This window comes from Colobus angolensis, unplaced genomic scaffold (assembly GCF_000951035.1).
Source record: "Colobus angolensis palliatus isolate OR3802 unplaced genomic scaffold, Cang.pa_1.0 Scaffold115, whole genome shotgun sequence".
NCBI lineage: Eukaryota > Metazoa > Chordata > Mammalia > Primates > Cercopithecidae > Colobus > Colobus angolensis.
In genome coordinates, this window is record NW_012112586.1 from 398,692 (window position 1) to 418,750 (window position 20,059).

At 49.5% G+C, this 20,059-nt stretch overlaps 1 protein-coding gene across 2 annotated transcripts in view; it reads left to right on the plus strand.

Moving 5' to 3' along the window:
• ZNF605 (zinc finger protein 605) overlaps positions 1–20,059 on the plus strand; it is a 40,564-nt gene that overhangs the window by 393 nt on the left and 20,112 nt on the right. For both annotated transcript variants that reach the window (XM_011960791.1, XM_011960781.1), the window contains exon 2: positions 10,965–11,141. In XM_011960791.1, coding sequence (XP_011816181.1) covers positions 11,127–11,141 — 15 coding nt within the window. In that variant the 5' untranslated portion in view covers positions 10,965–11,126. The remainder of the gene's footprint in view (positions 1–10,964; positions 11,142–20,059) is intronic.

The window sequence follows — 20,059 nt, forward strand, 5'->3', positions numbered from 1 at the left end:
AGGGCGGGCGGCGGCGGGGCGCTGAATGTGGGTGTCGGGGGAGATTTGGGGTCAGCTGGGCGATTCACTGGCGGCCTATGGAGGTCGCTGTAGACTTGGGGAGCAGCGCGGGCGGGGCAAGGGGACGCGAGGCTGCTCTTGGCCCTAGGGGAGAGGGGCCCCTGGGAGGCCGTGTGGAGGATTTGTCTGCAGCGGTTAGGACTCTGCTGATCCATGATTTGGATGCCTTGTGGTGAGTGAGCATTGGAGGCCAGCGGGGTGAATGATGAGGCTTCTGCGGGGGTCTGTCGGCTTGGGAGGGTTTGGGGCTCGCTTGTGTGGGTTCCATTCACTGAAGCCTCTGCCGGCTGTGACTGTTGAATTCCACCAAAGCCTTGTGCTCCTGGAAACAGTGAAGGCTGAGGAATTTCCCACCCTTTTGGGTTCCAGGAGATGACTCACTGCAAAGACCCCCCTTCCCTGTGTGATTTAGGTCAGCTTCCAGGACGCCCCTTGTTCACACAGACCCGCCACGTTGCTGTCGCTTGCCTCATCAGTGACGGGCTGAACTCCACTGAGCGGTCGGAGCAAAATGTTCCTTAACCAAACTTGAGCTAAGCTTCTTTCCTTTCCCCATTTTCTTGAGCTTTGGCCCATCCCCGGCCTGAGCCAACACACAGCCTCGGCAGAGAACAGGCTGGCTCAGGGTCGGGCTTTCTCTGCTTTGCTGTCTGGTCGCGCGAACTTCCACCTCGCGTGTCAGGCCTGGTCTTTGCTACCCTTGTTCACATCTCTCTATGAAAGAAAATCCCTTTTTGCTTTGCAGAGATGCACGTGAGTCTCGTGGCTTCAGGGTTCTTCCCAGAAGCCCCTTCTCCTTCCCCGAAGCCCCTTCTTCCCCTTCCCAACCCTCTTCCGCGTCTTTTTTCCCCACTTCCAATAACCTTTTGGAGCCGTCTTTGCTGTGTCCAGTTGCATGTTTTATTTGACAGCTGAATAACGGTGGTTGCTGTTTCAACCCGTCTCCAATAGCGGAGGCGAGTATGGGGTGGCCTGTGCTGGCGAGTGGCTGGGGTTGGTTTCTGTGCTTGTGTTTGGGGATCTTATGACTGAAGCACTAGGAATGGGGGCGCTGTGTGTGTGTGACAAGGGAGTCTGGATGTAAGTTAATGGTGGACCCGTTGCAGGTTGTGAGTGCGTGGACAACGGGGTCATACTTGGCGTCATTGTAACGGCCTGCGGGGTCGGCATTTGTGCACAGCCCCACAATCCCTTTCCAGGTGGCGTTTGGGAAGGGCTATGGGAGTGTCAGTGAATGCTCCAGCATGGAGTGGATTCGAGAATGGGGTGTCATGGGGCAAATGCTTGGGGGCCCCAGGGATAAGGGATTAGGGATCGCTTGGCGTTGAGTGACGGGTCCAATTTAGGTGGTCTGTGGTGCAAGTCTGAGAATGTCAGTTATTGGGGAGGGGCTCTATGAGCGCGTGACCTGGGCACCTGATAAAGTGAGTGAATGGAGACCGGTGTGTTCGTCCCAGGCCAGAAGCCCCTTCTCCTCTCCTCCCCACCTCACCTGCAGGGGTGACTGAAGCCCCTTCTCCTCCCCTTGTCCCCCCCACACCCTTCTCCTCCCCTTCCTACCCTTCTCCTCCCCCCCACCCTTCTCTTCCCCTCCCCACCCTTCTCTTCCTCTCCCTCCCCAGCTCACCTGCAGGAGTCTCTGAGTTCTGTGGGGATCCTTTGGGACTCAGTGTTTGGGGTTTCAGTCTGTGGTGATTCTTAAGTGGGGGTGTAGGGGTGCCAGTGATGATGGTGTCTGGGCATCTGTATTTAAAAGCCCTGTGGGAGTCACTGGGGTCCAGTCATCAGTTGGGCCTGTAGGGATGACTCTGCCTGGCCCATGGGGTCTATGGTGTGACATAGGAATGGTAAACGCCAGGTGAGTGTCTGGGGGCCTGTGGAGGATTAGGAATAAAGGGTCCAGTGTGCATCGTTGAATGGGGGATGGTTTTGTTGGCTCATGCCCCGTGCATTGGCTTTGTTATTTGAGGGTGTTGGAACGAGGTGAGAAGGAGCTTGTTTGTATCAGTGACTGGGTACCAGACATGACTGAAGGACTGATGGGGTGGGCAGTGAGCTCTGTGAGGAGGAACGATCGGAGGGCTTGGGAGTTTGATGTTTGGGATGAATGCCAAGCATGCATGCAAGTGTCTGTGATTGATGTGTGGGTGGGTGAGGGCGAGAAATCGGGGACCCTGTGGGTGTCAGTGAGAGGGAAGCCTGGGGAGCCTCATGGTTTCTTTGCCATTTGCGGTGAATGTGGAGTTAGGAGTTAGTGGCCTTGGCCGGGCGAGATGGCTCACACCTGTAATCCCAACACTTTGGGAGGCCGAGGCAGGCAGATTGCGAGGTCAAGAGATCCAGACCATCCCGGCCAACATGGTGAAACCCTGTCTCTACTAAAAATACAAAAATTAGCTGGGAGTGGTGGTGGGCACCTGTAGTCCCAGCTACTCAGGAGGCTGAGACAGGAGAGTTGCTTGAACCCAGGAGGTGGAGGTTGCAGTGAACCGACATTGCGCAACTGCACTCCAGCCTGGTGACAGAACGAGACTCCATCTTAAAAAATAATAATAATATTAAGTTAGTAGCCTTTGGATATCTGTGATTAGTTGTCTGGGAGCCAATACCGTGCCAGTCTGTGCAGTCAGTGGCCAGGTGTTTCTGGAGGCTGTTGTGGGGCCACTAGAGTTACCACCTGGGGGCTCTGTTGATCACTGGGGAACCCATAGCATGTGTCACTGAAAGCCCTGGAGGAGCCGCCTTTCGGGCAGAGAGACTGCGTGGCCTGTGAAGTCAGCCGCTGTGGTTCTGTGGGAGTGATGGGGGCACATGGGTGAGTGGGAGTGGAGTTTATGGGGTTCAGTGGTTGTGTGGTCTGGAGGTCCGGGAAGCAGGCCTGTTGGATTCAGTGATCTGGGGACGTCTTGGGATGTGGAGCTGGAGAATTCTCAGGTGGTCAGTGTGAGTGACTGGGGGACTTGGGACGCTGGAGGTTGGCATGGGCTTGTAGCTGCGGAGTTCAGTGGTTCGTGTCTGGGATGTGTGTGTGTGATTGAGGCCCTCCCTGGGACTTGGTAATCCAGGGGCCTGGGAGGGCCGTGCTGGTGGGTCTGGAAGCAGGTCCGAGTGCGTATGGTTGTGAAGCCTCTCGTGTGTGACAAGTCTTTTTGCCCTTTGGCCCTCTCGTAGCATGTGACCGTTGATCAGTGACCACTCTTTTTACATGAGTATTTCCTTTTTAAAAGTTCTCAGTGACCTGTTGGCTTTCAGGTCTTCTTGTAGAATTTTCCCCTTGCTGTTTGTACCTCCTGGGCCTCTTCCATCCCTCCTGATGACCTCTGGCTCCTCCGCCCAAGACCTTTGCCTCTGAGGTGCCTGGAGCGGTATGGTCGGCCCAGCCTTCAGTGGTAGGCTCCTCCTGTTTCAGGCTCAGCTAAAAGCCATCTCCTCCCACAAGCCTCTCTGACATCTGGGAAGAATGTCTTCTGTCCATCCATCACTAGGTCACAGTTAAAATTTCCCTTTTTTTTTTTTTTTTTTGAGACAGAGTCTCGCTACTTCGCCCATGCTGGAGTGCAGTGGCCTGATCTCAGCTCCCTGCAACCTCCAACTCCCGGGTTCCAGTGATTCTTCTGCCTCAGCCCCCTGAGTAGCTGGGATTATAGGTGCCTGCCACCATGCCCAGCTAATTTTTTGTATTTTTAGTAAAGATGGGGTTTCACCATGTTGGCCAGGCTGGTCTCGAACTCCTGACTTCAAGTGATCCGCCTACCGCCTCAGCTTCCCAAAGTGCTGGGATTATAGGCGTGAGCCACCGCATCCGGCCCACAGTTAAAATTTCTTCTGAGCACTCACAGTCAGAAATCATTTATTTACTTGGCTGTTTCCCTGGAGGGCAAAGACGCCGTACATCTTGTTGAGTGGTCTTTCCCATGTGTGCAGAGCAGTGCCTGGTGTGTAATAAGAATTCAGCAAATGCTGCTTTCCTAGTGGGTAAATGAGACTGTGTGTGTGTGATGCATGCATGAATGTGTGTGTGATGTGTGTGTGAACATGTGTGTATGTGGCATATGTACGTGTGTGAAACTGTGAGGTCTGTGTGTGGGAATGCGTATTGTGAGAGTATGCATGATGTACGTGTGTATCAGTGTCTGTGTGTGTCTGTGTGATGTACGTATGAATGTGTGATGTTTGAGTGTGAGTATATGTGTGTGATGTATGTGTGGTGTACGTGTATGAGTGTGTGTGATGTATGTGTATGAGTATGAGTGTGTGCACGTGTGATGTACATGTGTATCAGTATGTGTGTGTGCTTGTCTGTGTGTGATGTGTGTTGTACGTGTGTGTCATGTATGTATCAGTGTGTGTGCATGTGTGATGTACGTGTATGTCAGTGAGTTTGTGCATGTCTGTGTTATGTGGGATGTATGTGTGCATCAGTGTGTGTATCTGTGTATGTGTCTGTGATATGTCTGAGTGTGTGCGTGTGTGTGTACGTCTGTATGTATGATGTACGTGTGCATCAGTGTGTCAGTGTGTGTACGTGTCTGAGTGTATCTGTGATGTATGTGTACATCAGTGTGTGTACCTATCTGTGTATATGATATATGTATGCATCTGTGTGCATGTCTGAGTGTGTATATGTGTGAGGTACGTATCTGTGTGTGTACATGTCTGTGTGTGAGTGTGATGTACATACCGGTGTGTGTACATATATGCATGTGTGATATGCATGCATATCTGTGTGTGTGTGATGTATGTATCTGTGTGTGTGCATGTCTGTGTGTACATGTTTGTGTACATGTGTAGCTGTGTGTACGTATGATGTACATGTGCGTCAGTGTATCTGTGTACATGTCTGTGTATGTGTGATGTACGTGTCAGTGTGTCTGTGTGTACATGTCTGACATACGTATCAGTGTGTGCGTTTGTGTCTGTGTGTCTGTGATGTACATATCAGTGTGTCTGTGTGTACATGTGTGTGATGTATGTGTGTATCAGTGTGTCTGTGATGTACATGTGTATCAGTGTGTTTACGTGTCTGTGTATGTGATGTACATATCAGTGTGTACGTTTGTGTCTGATGTACATATCATTGAGTGAGTGTGTGTATGTGATGTATGTATCTGTCTACGTGTCTTGAGTGTGTGTATGATGTACGTATCAGTGTGTCTGTGTGTATATATCTGTGAGTCTGATGTACGTATCAGTGCATCTGAGTGTGTGTACGTGTGTATCTGTGTGAGTGTATGCGTGATGTACGTATCGTGTCTGTGTGTACATATCTGTGATTTACGTATCAGTATGTCTAAGTGTGCATGTCTGTGTGTACGTGTGTGTGTGCATCTGAGTGTGTGTGATGTACGTGTGTATCATGTCTGTGTGTACATGTCTGTGTGTGATGTACATGTGTATCACTGCATCTGAGTGTGTGTGCATCTGTGTGCGTGTCTGTGTGTATGTGTATCTGTGTGTGTGCCTCTGAGTGTATGCGTGATGTACGTGTGTATCATTGTGTCTGTGTGTACATATCTGTGTGATTTATGTATCAGTGTGTCTGAGTGTGCATGTCTGTGTGCGTGTCTGTACATGTGTATCTGTATGTGCGCGTCTGAGTGTATGTGTGATGTACGTATCATTGTGTCTGTATGTACATCTGTGTGATGTACGTGTGTATCATTGTGTCTAAGTGTATGTGTGCATGACTGTACGTGTCTGTGTATACGTGTGTATCACTGTGTGTGCGCGTCTGTGAGTGTATGTGTGATGTACCTGTCAGAGTGTCTGTGTGTACATCTCTGAGAGTATGCATGATGTACATGTGTATCAGTGTGTGTATGTCTGTGTGTGTGATGTACATATCAGTGTGTGTGTACATGTCTGTGTGTGTGATGTACATATCATTGTGTCTGTGTGTACGTCTGTGTGTGATGTACATGTGTATCAGTGTGTCTGTGCATGTCTTTGTACGTGTCTGTGTGTTCCTGTATCAGTGTGTGTCTTGAGTGATGTACATGTGTATCAGTGTGCCTGAGTATGTGTGCATGCCTGTGTGTACGTGTGCATTTGTGTGTGCACCTGTGTGCATGTCTGTGTGTGCACGTCTGTATGTGTGCATCTGTGCGTCTGTGTGCACGTCTGTGCATGTCTGTGTGTGCCTCTACATGTGCATCTGTGCACCTGTGTGTGTGCATGTCTTAGTGTGCATGTCTGTGTGTGCCTGTACGTGTGCATCTGTATGTGCGTCTGTGAGTGTGTGCGCATGTCTGTGTGCATGTCTGTGTGTGCGTGTCTGTATGTGTGCATCTGTGCGTCTGTGAGTGTGTGTGCATGTCTGTGTGTGCGTGTACTTGTGTATCCGTGTGTGTGGGGTGAGAGGTTTGGTGTGAATGTGAGAGCAGAGGGATGAAGTACTCAGGATTCTGAAGGGGGAGGCCAGGTGGCTGCTTTTGGACTCTGGACAAGACATTCCCTTTGCCGGAGAAGCAGCTGGAGGAGGTCCCTCTGCATTCACTCAAAAAGGGTTCGAACTAATTTGAAGCTTCCAGGAGGGCGGGGGGACCTTGATTTCAGGGACCTCAGGTTTGGGTGCTGGTAACTATGGGGTCTCTTTATAGTCGGGGCTCCTCTCTGGGCCTCCTAGACGGTGGAACCCCTGACCTCTGTGCCGCGAGCCTGAAGGAGCTCCTGGGCGTCTTAGGAGGAGCTGCGTCTTTGGATGCCAATCTCTGGGCTCTTCCAGAATGTTTGTTCTCAAGAAATCTGCCTCTAGCCACAAGCCCTTCACACTGCGGACTAGAAAGAGTCCCCTCAGAGCCTCTGACCTTTATCTCTACTTCCTGTGAATGGGCGAAGCCCCGTGCCATGCCTCTCCTTTCCCGCCTTTTCTAGGAATTCCTCCTGCCTCAGTGTCCTTGCTCTGCCGTTCACCACGGCTTGGGTCAGAATCCACAGTTCAGCCAATCTTTCCAGAGTGACTATGGTTGTTAACTGTCCCTGCTGACACTGGGACCTGTCTCCCCTCCCTGGCCTGAGTCTTACCTTGATTCTCTTAATGACAGAGAGGAAGACATAAAGAACTCGGGAGCCGATGCCAGCGCGAGCTACACTGGTCTCCGCCTCTTGCTCCCTGCAGATACTGTTGGGGACCAGCCTCAACATCACCCAAAGTCCGGTGGCGACTAAGGAATGAGAAGAGACAGGTTAAGAGTGTATAAAGAGTGGGGCCCAGGGGGCCAATTGCAACATGGAGGCTGCAAAAGGCCTGGAGTTCTGGTCTCCACTCTGTTTATTGAGGACAATCACTTAGATCTACGGAGCAGATGTTCGGGGCGAAACGGTGAAAGGGAGGCAGTGCGTCCTACGTGTAATCTATAGCAGTGGCCATTTAAATGAATCTCCTTTGTGCTCAAACAGCATATTTTTAACTTCTCGGAGAGTAGCTAGTGGGAGCGGGGCTTCACTAGGAACCTGCACGTATGGCCACATTCCAGTGCTTCAGAGGCGTGTCTTTCTCCTTAAACACAGTGTTCATGGATAACAGCGCAAGTCTCGCTCAGAACATGGGAACGTGATGGCAATAAGAAGGCATTCCTCCTCAGGCCTCTTTTTTTTTGAGACGGAGTCTCGCTCTATCGCCCAGGCTGGAGTGCAGTGGCCGGATCTCAGCTCACTGCAAGCTCCGCCTCCCGGGTTTACGCCATTCTCCTGCCTCAGCCTCCCGAGTAGCTGGGACTACAGGCGCCGCCACCTCGCCCGGCTAGTTTTTTGTATTTTTTTAGTAGAGACGGGGTTTCACGGTGTTAGCCAGGATGGTCTCAATCTCCTGACCTCGTGATCCACCCGTCTCGGCCTCCCAAAGTGCTGGGATTACAGGCTTGAGCCACTGCGCCCGGCCCCTCCTCAGGCCTCTTGTGGCTTTCCACACCTTATTGTCCCTTATTTTTACGGCCAGTTAATACAAGCACCCCATAAGCCTTTCCACCAACAGATACCAGGCGTGAGCTACATTGGTCTCTGCCTCCTGCTTCCGCAGGTGCCAGGCGCGAGCTACGCTGGTCCCCGCCTCCTGTGCCCTGCAGGTGTGGATGCTGCTGGCCGTGCACCGTGGGGTTCCTGAGCGTGCGGTCATCAGAGAACTGCTCTTGTCTAACTCTCCAACCCTCAGCCTGCCTCTGGGGTAAGTGGGAGACTGCACAGAGGGGTGGTGTCTCCCTCTACTCTTTTTTCTCAGTTGCCCTGGGGAAAAACCCAGCCATTTGCTAATATCCAGTCCTAACTTTCCTCCCTCATTTGAGGCAGGGGAGTGGACACTTCAGTCATTGCTTACTGTATTTCTGTGGGACAGTGAAGACAGACAAAGATGAGAAAAGGGTCCTTGCTGTAGGTCTTCTCGCTCAGTTTACCTCACTTTCTGGAAAGGTGCCACTGGCCTTGTGCCACTCAGTATCTTCCTGGCTAGCTGGTTAGCCCCTGGCCTGTGGGGCCCTTGCCGTGTGCTCGGGAGTCACCTGCTTCAGCCCTGGGAGCTTCGGCGCTGCTCGGCAACCATTCCTGGGCCCCGTGGCCTCGCCCCGCGGGTGTAGACAGTGATTGCTGGACAAATGTTGCTTGGCAGGATTGTTATGTAAGGTAGATTTTTGGTCCCTCTTGTCCCCAAGTTTACAGAAAACTTCTTTTGGACATTTCCTTTCAAACTCATTCTGATGAAGGAAAGAGCATCCCTGTGCAGCTGCATGTCCTTGAATTCTTTGGCTCTGACTCCATGTGTGGCTTAATCTAAGTGTCCTGGTCCATGGGCAGTGAAGAAATTTAAAGTGTAAGCATTCACATGCACCAGGATGTGGTACTTCTTGAGTTCATTATGCTTATTTTCAATCTTGGTCAGTCTTTTCCATCTTCTGCCTAAGATGGTAACTTTTGTGCAGTTTGTGGTCTTTGAAAAAGTTTTAAAAATAATGGTTATACTGAGTTACCCGATTATTTGGCCTGTTGGGGGAATAAACCTAAAATCTGCCAACCCAGAAGACCTCTCCACACAAGTAGAAAATAAAGAAAAAAAATTTTCTTATTGAGTAAAAGTTCGACGAGGCCAGACACGGTGGCTCACACCGGTAGTCCCATCATTTCGGGAGACTGAGGCCAGTGGATCACCTGAGCCCAGGCGTTCAAGGACAACCTGGGCAACAAGGCAAAACCCCGTCTCTACAAAAAATACAAAAATTAGGTGGATGTGGTGGCGCACACCTGTGGTCCCAGCTACTCAGGAGGCTGAGGTGGGAGAATTCACGTGAGCCCAGGAAGGTCGAGGCTGCGGTGAGCCAAGATCATGCCACTGCACTCCAGCCCAGGTGACAGCAAGACCCTGTCTCAAAAAAAGAATGTGACCAGGCATGGTGGCTCACGCCTGTAATCCCAGCACTTTGGGAGGCCGAGGCGGGTGGATCACCTGAGGTCAGGAGTTCGAGACCAGCCTGGCCAATATGGCGAAACCCCATCTCTACTGAAAATACAAAAAATTAGCCGGGCGTGGTGGCGGGCACCTGTAATCCCAGCTACTTGGGAGTCTGAGGCAAGAGAATCACTTGAACCTGGAGACGGAGGTTGCAGTGAGCCGAGATCGTGCCACTGCACTCCAGCCTGGGCTACAAGAGCAAAACTGAGCCTCTTAAAACACAAACAAACAAAAAAAACGGGGGTTAATCTCTTTCTCTGTTTGGCATGAGGGAAAATTAGGGCTTTTTCCTCCTTTTAAATCTATATTTGCCCTTCCAGGCCTGTGAGCTCACGTTCCCCTCGGGGTGTCAGCTGCTCCCACACATTGTCTGGAGATGCGTGTTGGCGAAAGGCTGAAGGCCTGGCTTTAGTCTCTGAAACTTGTGATGATTTGAAGCAGAGGGGCGTTCAGGGGCCCAGGACCAAGGGGAGACCTGGGAATCGTGCCCCCTCTTCCAGCTGGGAGCTGCCCCCATTCCGGGCAGCTCATGAGTTGACACTCCCAGCCCTGGGATGCTGGAGGCAGGAGGTCAGAAAATACCCAAAGAACAGCTGCAGCCCTTACCCCTCCATGATTCCTCAGTTCTGCAGGGATTGGGGTCTGCCTCAGGTGCCCCTTGGAAACCAGCAGCCTGGGCTGTTACTGCTGATTTCTGAAGAAAGTGCAGGTGGTATCTGTTCCGGTGTGAACTGGGGAAGAGGCAACAGAAGACACTCCCTGCCTTGTGTCTTGCTGCCCCCTCTGGCTCCCATCTACTGTAGGCTGCAGCCAGGCCCTGCTCAGCCTCAAACTCATGCCTCAGCTTCACCCCACCCTGTGTCTGCCCAGGGGTGTCTCTTTTTCTTTTTTTACTCTTATATTAGTTCCTCGGATCTATGTTTTCCTTTCGTTCCTGGCTGGTTTGGGGGTAGGGAGCCAGAACCCCAGGCTGATTCACCATCTCCATCTAAAGGCCATTTTCCGTTTACCACCCTGCCTAGAAATAAGTTGCATTTTACTCTGTAGCACTTAACACAAATAACTGGATTTAGGTACCTCCAGGAAATATTTCTGTGGAATGAATAAGCCCTCATTGCATTTCCAGAGCTGCGTGACGTCTGTGCTGAGCAGTTCGGTGTAGGGGTGCTCCTCTGGAGGTGTCTGCTTGAACCAGCCCGGTGAGTGGTTTCCATCTGGCATTGATGGGTGGAGCCAGGGTGGTTAAGTTCAGTGTGTGCTGCAGACCTGGCCTAGATGCAGGTCAGGTGCGATGGAGACATGCCAGTAGCTCACATTCCACTCTGCTTCCCACCTGCTAGCCCTGATGTGAACCTACCCAACATCTAGTGTGAGGGTTTAAATAATCTGAACTCCCAGCAAGAACACCAAGATTTAGGTTTCCAAATTCATTAGATCATCTAAAATAAAATGTCTACTGCATCCACAGGCAGTAACCCCCTGGAACAAGGCAATTCATGTGAGATAAGAAAGAAGAGCCCACAAGACCAAGAATGCATTCTCAGTTTACAGACCACTGACCAGAGACCACTCCAGGGTGTCAGGACTAAGAGAAGTCACAAAACAGCGGGTTTCCCAAGAGCAGTGGAAAATGATCCAGTCACAGGTGGGTTACCGGTTTATCCTCTGTTTCGTGGATGTGATGAGGCTTATGGAAATCTCTGCAACACACAGAAGGGTCTAAATACATTTAAATAAGAGAAAATATAAGCTTGGGAAACAAGATGTCAAAAGAAGCACATAGTAGGTTATAGAATCATACAAAAGTCTCAGCTGGGCATGGTGGCTCACGCCTGTAATCCCAGCCCTTTGGGAGGCCAAGGAGGGCAGATTATTTAAGGCCAGGAGTTTGAGACCAACGTGGCCAATATGGCAAAACCCCGTCTCTACTGAAAATACAAAAATTAGCCTCCCAGCTACTTGGGAAGCTGAGGCATGAGAATCACTTGAACCCAGGAGATGGAGATTGCAGTGAGCTGGGATTACGTCAGCGCACTCCAACCGGGGTGACAGAGTTAGAAAAAGAGTCATACAAAAGTCTTGAAGTTGGAAGAGATCAATAAGAAATGGGATCCTGCCGGGCGCGGTGGCTCACGCCTGTAATCCCAGCACTTTGGGAGGCCGAGACAGGCAGATCACGAGGTCAGGAGATCGAGACCATCCTGGCTAACACGGTGAAACCCCATCTTTACTAAAAATACAAAAAATTAGCCGGGCTTGGTGGCGGCACCTGTAGTCCCAGCTCTTTGGGAGGCTGAGGCAGGAGAATAGCGTGAACCCGGGAGACGGAGCTTGCAGTGAGCCGAGACTGGGTCACTGCACTCCAGCCTGGGCAACAGAGCGAGACTCCATGTCAAAAAAAAAAAGAATTCAGAACACAGTTTCTTCGAGGACTGAGGTGGGTCTTGCGTGCACACCCTATACCTTCCTCAGGGACTGAGATGAGGTCTTGAGTGTACATCCTACCTAGATTTCAGTTTTAGGAAAGAAACTTAAATCATCTGGCAGAATTGATCATTAAGAAACCTTTAAATGGTGCCTGTAAGTATTCTCTCCACTGGAATGTTGATGTGTTTTGGGTAGAAATGCCGCTCCTGTTGGCAAAGGCTTGGCATGCAGGGATCTGCGTTCAGCTCTGTTTCCATACTGTGTTGACTTAAAAAACAGACTGTGGTGTCCCCTCACCTTTCAGAGGAATTCTTACCACCTACTAGCCTCTCTCCTCTCACCCTTTCCCTACTTTCTTTCCTTTCTTCCTAATATTTTCCTTTTTGATGTTCAGTTCTACGCCAGTAGTGGTATCATTGCACTCCAGCCTGGGCAGTGGAGCGAGACACTGTCTCAAAAAAATAAATAAATAAAGGAATAAAGTATGGCTACTCCATAGGCAGAGCAGGGCATTCCCGAAAGCAGGAGGAGGAAGATGCCCACCCTAGGTACAAGGCTCGTTTATACGTAGGACAACAACAATGACAGTCACAGGGAGATGTGCTCAGCTACAAGGGTTTGTGATAAAGGATTGATTTTCTTAATTACTATATTGTATAAGAATCAATATTATTATCTTTAAAGCAACATTAGAAATGCTTTTGTTCTCAAGACATGGGGACATCAGGACATTCCTGAGCATAGGTCTGTTTAGTAAACATTATTAATCTTTTCCCTTAACAGTAAACATCTAGAAGCCAGGAATACCTCACATCCTGGCAATGCTGCCCAGCAAGTTCCAGCCTCATTTGCCCTCACTCAAGATGGAGTTGCTTTGGTTCTAATGCCTCTGACAAAGAGCCAGTTGCGTCAGGCAGATGTGGGGATAGACTCTTTGCCCTCAGCCGAGGGAGCACTGAACAAAAAGGTCCAGCAGTTGTTTTGGACCCTGGGGTAGGGAGGGAGGAGCTGGGAGTAGAAAAGTACCAGGTACTGAGTCAAAGTGGGGAAAAGTGTCTTCAGGGTTCTCCCCAACCCCAATGAGGAGGTCTTGCATTAGCACCTGAGAAAGGCCTCAGGAGGCTGGAGTGCAGGTGCCTGGGTAAGAAGGGCAGACGTGTGAGATCATGACCCCTGACTGCAGTTCCCCTCAAAGACCAGAGTGCTCTGGCCGTGCACCAGGTCTGTTGGGAGGGCAGTTTTCCCCTGAGGCCTGCCGGGCAAAGCCTTGGTAATTGCCTGTGCTTACACCTGAACATGCACTACAGGTTTTAACCAGGAGCTGAACTCCTTGACTCCACTCCTTGATTTGTTAGGACCTAAGTGTGAAACAGGCTACCTCATCATGGACCCCAATAGGTCAGACTTTGAGGGGCCATGACAATAACCAGGTAAATCGTCTGAGGCAACAGCAGACCACGGCTATGATGACGCCACTCCAGGCAAGACGGTCGGGTCTGGAGGAGTGAACATGGCCTCAGCAGTCACTCGGCAGTCGCCATGCCGGGAAAGATGCCTCACAGCCCACTGGAGAGCCAGAAGAATCTGTGTGCATCTTCTTTTTTTTTTTTTTTTTTTTTGAGACCAAGTCTCGCTACTGTCGCCCAGGCTGGAGTGCAGTGGCGTGATCTCAGCTCACTGCAAGCTGCACCTCCCGGGTTTACGCCGTTCTCCTGCCGAGTAGCTGGGACTACAGGCGCCCGCCACCTCGCCCCGCTAGTTTTTTGTGGTTTTTAGTAGAGATGGGGTTTCACCGTGTTAGCCAGGATGGTCTCGATCTCCTGACCTCGTGATCCACCCGCCTCGGCCTCCCAAAGTGCTGGGATTACAGGCTTGAGCCACCGCGCCCGGCCTGTGTGCATCTTCTTTACCTGGCCCGAGGCATCAATTCAGGCACAGCGGAACTGTGGCCAGAAAGTTGAACATGACCTGAATGTCTTCCAGGCTGAGACAGGTCCTAAGTGTAATCCCAGAGGGCACACATGGTCCCCTAGAAACAAAGGCCGTCACAAGGTCAGACGCCCCAGCTGGGCACGCACGCCTCAGGTTGTGAGGTTAACAGGGATCCAACATGCCTTCCCAGGGCCAGGCCTCTGTCCAGTCTGGATCATTGGGTGTAGGCCTCGGCTTTAGAGGGCCTGCCTGGGACTAAGTTCCAAACCATTTTGTTTATCCATGACACCAGTTTGTTAGTCCACTCCTTATCAGAGTGTGTACAGTCTCTGGAGGAGTTCTGCACAGAGCCCGGGAGCCGAGGCAGTCCTCTGCCTCTCCTCGTCAGCACCTTGAGGAAGCCGAGGTGTGGGCTCAGCAGCTGGTCCAAGTCCACAGCAGCCACAGTCCATGGAAAGGCAGCATGAGGAGCTCTTGTGTTTGGTTTTTTTAGGAGGAGTAGAAAGCTTTTAGGAGCAGGTCTGAAAAATAAAGATCATTATTATTTTTCCCCTTTCCCTGAGCCTCCCCAGGTGCCAGTTTTGTTTTGTTTTTCTGTTATCTGTGTCCCATGTAGTAATCAAAACTTAAGAATAAAATATCCCCTGTTTTCATTCATGCGTGCCGTCTGGAAAGGTTGTATACTAGAGGGACAAAATATTTTTATGTAACTTAACCAAAAAGATGTATAATGTTTAAGAATTGATGAGCACAAAATCCTGAACTTTTAAAAGGTTTAACAATAGGTTTACATAATCTCCCGTCTATTTGAGTCTTCAGAAGGGGATGAAAGGGCCTTGCCTCTTGCCTCATGGAGTCTGAGATATCTGTAACTGGAGGAGAAGGGTGCGAGATAGAGGGCAGCCTGGAGAGGGACGTGAGATAGAGGGCAGCCTGGAGAGGGGTGCGTGATGGAGGGCAGCCTGGAAAAGGAGCCTGATGGAGGGCAGCCTGGAGGAGAGGGGCACGAGATGGACGGCAGCCTGAGAGATGGAGGGCAGCCTGGAGAAGGAGCCTGATGGAGAGCAGCCTGGAGGTACCCATGGGAAGTGCCCCGCGGGGAACGGCTGCATGAGGCCTGAGGCCACTTGCCTGAGCTGTGTAGTCCAGGCTGCAGTTATCTTGTCCCCTCCCAGCAGCCAACAAAGTTGTCCGTCACAATACTCGGTTACCCTGTTGCTTGTGGGCGATATGGTTCCTCAGACACCCCGTGATTGGGCCCATTGATGTGTAGCTTGGGCTGGGGCTGTTCTCCGATGCAGTGTGCTCAGGAAACCTGAACAGGAAGCAGATCTGGTCGTGTCGGGCCTGCATAGTGTGGCCCAAGTCAGTGGAATGTGTGGGGTTGGCTGGGCCAAACCACAAGGAAACAGCGAAACATTCATCTATCTGCCAAGGATGTCATGGCCCATTGACCTGGGATTCTGCCCTTGGGCAGCGTTAGCCTTGACCGGAGTCTGGAAAGCGGGACGGCTGTTTCCTGTGATTCACCATCGTCTGAGAGCAGAAGCAGCGCGCGCGGAGGCTCGGTCTAGGCCGTGTCTGCATCTCTGTGGGACGTTTCTCGTGGCTCCATAAGGAGGCGGTCAGTCACGTATCTGCTTGTTCTGGAGTGAAAAACATCTTAGTCTGCATTTAGCAAGTGCAGTTGGGTGGTTGTGTTTCTTGGGTCAGCACCGGAGTCTTTTTGGTGAGCACCGGTATGGGTAACAAAATGCTTCTTAGGAGCAGAACTGATTTTTATCTAAATGTCTTGTTCTCAGGAACAGAAAACCAAATGTTCTCTTGTTGGGGACCAGCCTCAACACCACCCGCAGGGTACCCGAAGTCCGGTGGTGACAAAGGAATGAGAAGAGACAGGTTAAGCGTTCATAAAGGGGCCGGGCACGGTGGCTCACGCCTGTAATCCCAGCACTTTGGGAGGCCGAGGGGGGTGGATCACCTGAGGTCAGGAGTTCGAGACCATCCTGACTAACATGGTGAAACCCCGTCTCTACTAAAAATACAAAAAAATTAGCCAGGCGAGGTGGCAGGTGCCTGTAGTCCCAGCTGCTCAGGAGGCTGAGGCAGGAGAATGGCGTGAACCTGGGAGGCGGAGCTTGCAGTGAGCAGAGATCCAGCCACTGCCCTGCAGCTTGGGTGACACAGTGACAGTCTGTCTCAAAAAAAAAAAAAAATTCTTAAAGGTGGGAGCCCGGGGGCCGGTTGCAAAATGGAGGCTGCAAAAGGCACCAAGTGTGGTCTCCACACTATTACTGAGTACAGTCACTTAGATCTAAGAAGCAGAAGTTCAGGGGTGAAACAGTGAAAGGGGGGTGGTGTGTCATACACCTGATCTACAGCAGTGGTGGTTTGGGTAAATTTTCTTTATGCTGAAGCAGCGTAAACTTAACTGCTGATTTATTCTTTAACTTACCGGAGAGCAGCTGTGGGGAGTGGGCCTAACTAGGAGCCGGCATATCTGGCCACATTCCAGTGCTTCAAAGGAGTGTCTTTCTCCTTGAACACGGTGTTTATAGATAAGGGAGCAGGTCTTGCTCTGAGCCTGGGAACATGATGGCAATTAGAAGACTCTCCTCCTCAGAGGCCTCTTGTGGCTTTCCACAGCTTATTGCCGCATATTTTTATGGCCAGTTTATGCAGGCACCCCACAAGCCCTTTTCCCAGCATTCTCTGTTCTTATTTATAAGTGGCAGCAAAACATTGGGTACATGTGTGCACGAAGATGGGACCAGTCGACACTGGGGACCTCAAACGTGGGGAGGGAGGGAAGAGGGAAGCCTGTTGTATTTTGTGCTCACCACATGGGTCACAGGATCAGTCGTACCCCAAACCTCAGCATTACACAGTAAACCCATGGAACAAACCTGCACACGTACCTGTGACTCTGAAAGGAAGAGTTGAAATTATTTTTTTTGAAAAAGTCTTGTCTCCACTGGGAATCTTGTTTTACGTGCCCATCTGAGGCTTGCTGGCGGCCTGATCCAAGGGCCAGGGAACTAGCGATAGCCTGTGCATCAGGTGGATTCAGTCTTCCGTATGCTGCTCTGTAATGGCCCTAACTGCAGCAGTTCCCATCAGGCACTGGGGGCAAAGGCTAGCAGGGGTGTACATAGATGGGACATCAGTAACAACAGTACATTCAGGAACGGGGACCACATCATAATCCTGTAGCATCCACAGTATGTTGGCCGTACACCACGTCTGTTGTGGGGAGGGCAATTTTCCTCCATGAGGCCCACAAGGTAAAGGTTTGGTGACTGTTTATGTTTGGGCCTGAAATTTCACACAGAGCTTTTTAACCAGGAGCCAGCTTCCTCAGAGGAGTTTTAAAACATGTCCAAGTTCATGTAATCAACATCACAGTCAGGACAGAATAGTTCTGTCACCCCACAGGAACTCTGTGCGGCCCCTTTGTGGCCATGCATCCCTTATCCCTGGCCACCACTGATCTGTTCTCGGTCACTGCAGCTTTGCCTTTTCCAGAATGTCCTATAAATGGAATCATGTCGGCCAGACATGGTGGCTCATTCTTGTAATCCCAGCACTTTAGGAGGCCAAGGTGGGCGGATCACCTGAGGTCAGGAGTTTGAGACCAGCCCGGCCACATGGAGAAACCCCGTCTCTACTAAAAATACAAAAATTAGCCGAGTGTGGTGGTGCACACCTGTAATCCCAGCTACTCAGGAGGCTGAGTCAGGAGAATCGCTAGAACCTGGGAGGCAGAGGTTGCGGTGAACCAAGATTGCACCATTGCACTCCAGCCTGGGCAACAGAGTGAGATTCTATCTCAAGAAATAAAATAAAAATAAAAAAACAAATGGGATCATGTATGTGACCTTTTGACAGTGGCTTTTCTCACTCAGCATACCTTTGGGATTCATTCATATCTTGTCGGTAGTTTGTTCCTTTTTCTTGGCATGTGGTTCCCTTGAGTACTATCCCACGTGTGGATGGACCACAGTCCCTATCCATTCAGTCATTGAAGGACATCTTGGTTGCTTCCACTTTTTAGCAGTTTTGAATAAAGCATTCATCTCCATATAGGTTTGAACATAAATTTTCAGGTGAATGTAAGTTTTCAATTCACTACTTGAGTAAACGCCTGGGAGTGGGATTGCTGGTTGTGTGGTAAGTCTGTGTTCAACTTTGCAAGAAACTGCCAAAATGTTTTCCAAAGCTGCTGTACATTTTACATGCCCACCACAATGAATGAGAGTTGCTGTTGCTCTGAATCCTCACTGATATTTGTCAGGGGTGTGTGTGTGTGTGTGTGTGTGTCTGTTTAGTTTTAGCCTTCTAATAAGTACATAGTAGTATTTCGTTATAGTTTTAATTTGCATTCACCTTTTGACATGATACTGAACATCTTTTCCTATGTGTACTTTCCATCCACGCATTTTCTTTTTTTTTTTTTTTTTTGAGTCAGAGTTTCACTCTTGTCGCCCAGGCTGGAGTGCAGTAGCACAACCTTGGCTCACTGCAACCTCTGCCTCCCAGGTTCAAGCAATTATCCTCCCTCAGTCTCCCCAGTAGGTAGGATTACAGGTGTGCATCACCACACCCAGCTAATTTTTGTATTTTTAGTAGAAATGGGGTTTCACCATGTTGGCCAGGCTGGTCTCAAACTCCTGACCTCAGGTGATCCTCCCTCCTCGGCCTCCCAAAGTGCTGGGATTACAGGCGTGGCATGAGCCACCATGCCTGGCCACCATCCATGTGTTTTCTTTGGTGAAATGTCAAGATATTTTGCTAATTTTTAAAATGGGATTATTTTCTTATTAATAGTTCTTTATATCCTGGATATGAGTGCTTTAGCAGGTATGTAATTTGCAAATAATTTTCTCTTAGTCTGTGCCATATCTTCTATTTCTCTTAATATTGTTTTTCACAGAACAAAAGTTCTTAATTTTGAAAAAGTCCAATTTATCAAATTTTTTTCTTAAATTGATCAGGCCTTTGGTGCTGTATCTAACTCATTGCCAAACGCAAAGTCATACAGGTTTTCTTTGGTTTTATTCTAAAAGGTTTATAGTTTTTTATGTTTGGGTCTGTGGTCCCTTTTGAGTTAGTTTTGATATAAGGTGTGAGGTATGTGTTGAGATCTCTTCTTTTGCTTATGAGTATAAAATTATTCTGACATTATTCATCACAAAGACTGTAGAATTGCTTTTTGTACTCTTGTGAAACAATTGAGTATATTTGTAGGGGCTTATTTTCGAGTTCTTTGTTCTGTTCCATTAACTGTGTTTTTATCCTTTCACAAATTCCATCCTGTCTTAATTACTGTGCTTGTATAGGAAATCTTGAAATCAAGTAATGTGAGTCCTTTTACGTTTAAACTATTTGGAAGATAAATGTGCCTCTTTCATAGGCAGCATATAGCTGGGTTGCTTTATATTTTCCATTTCTGTTCTTTTGCTTCATTATGAATTTATTCTGGTCTGTCTTCCAATTCACTTATTCCCTCTTCATCTTTTTCTAATCTACTCTTAAGGCCTTCCGTTGACGTCTTAACTTTACTTACTATGCACTTTATCTCTTTGAATATATTAGATGTATTTATTTTATATTCTGTGCTGACAGTTCAAATATTTCAAGTCTTTTATACCTCTCCTGTCTTTTTTAAAAATTAGATTTCTCAGGCCGGGCAAGGTGGCTCACGCCTGTAATCCCAGCACTTTGGGAGGCTGAGGCGGGCGGATCACCTGAGGTCAGGAGTTCAAGACCAGCCTGACCAACATGGCAAAACCCCATCTCTACTGAAAATATAAAAGTTACCTGGGCGTTGTGGCGTGTGCCTGTAATCTGAGCTATTTGGGAGGCTGAGGCAGGAGAATCGCTTGAACCTGGGAGGCAGAGGTTGCAGTGAGCCAAGATCGCATCATTGCGTTCCAGCCTGGGCAACAGAGTAAGACTCTATCTCAAAATAAATAAGTAAATAAATAGATTTCTTTTATTTTTTATTTTATTTATTTATTTTTTGAGATGGAGTATCACTCTTGTCACCTAGGCTGCAGTGCAGTGGCGCGATCTCAGCTCTCTGCAACCTCCGCCTCCCAGGTTCAAGTGATTCTCCTGTCTCAGCCTCCTGAGTAGCTGGGAATACAGGTGCATGCCACCATGCACAGCTAATTTTTGTATTTTTAGTAGAGACGGGGTTTC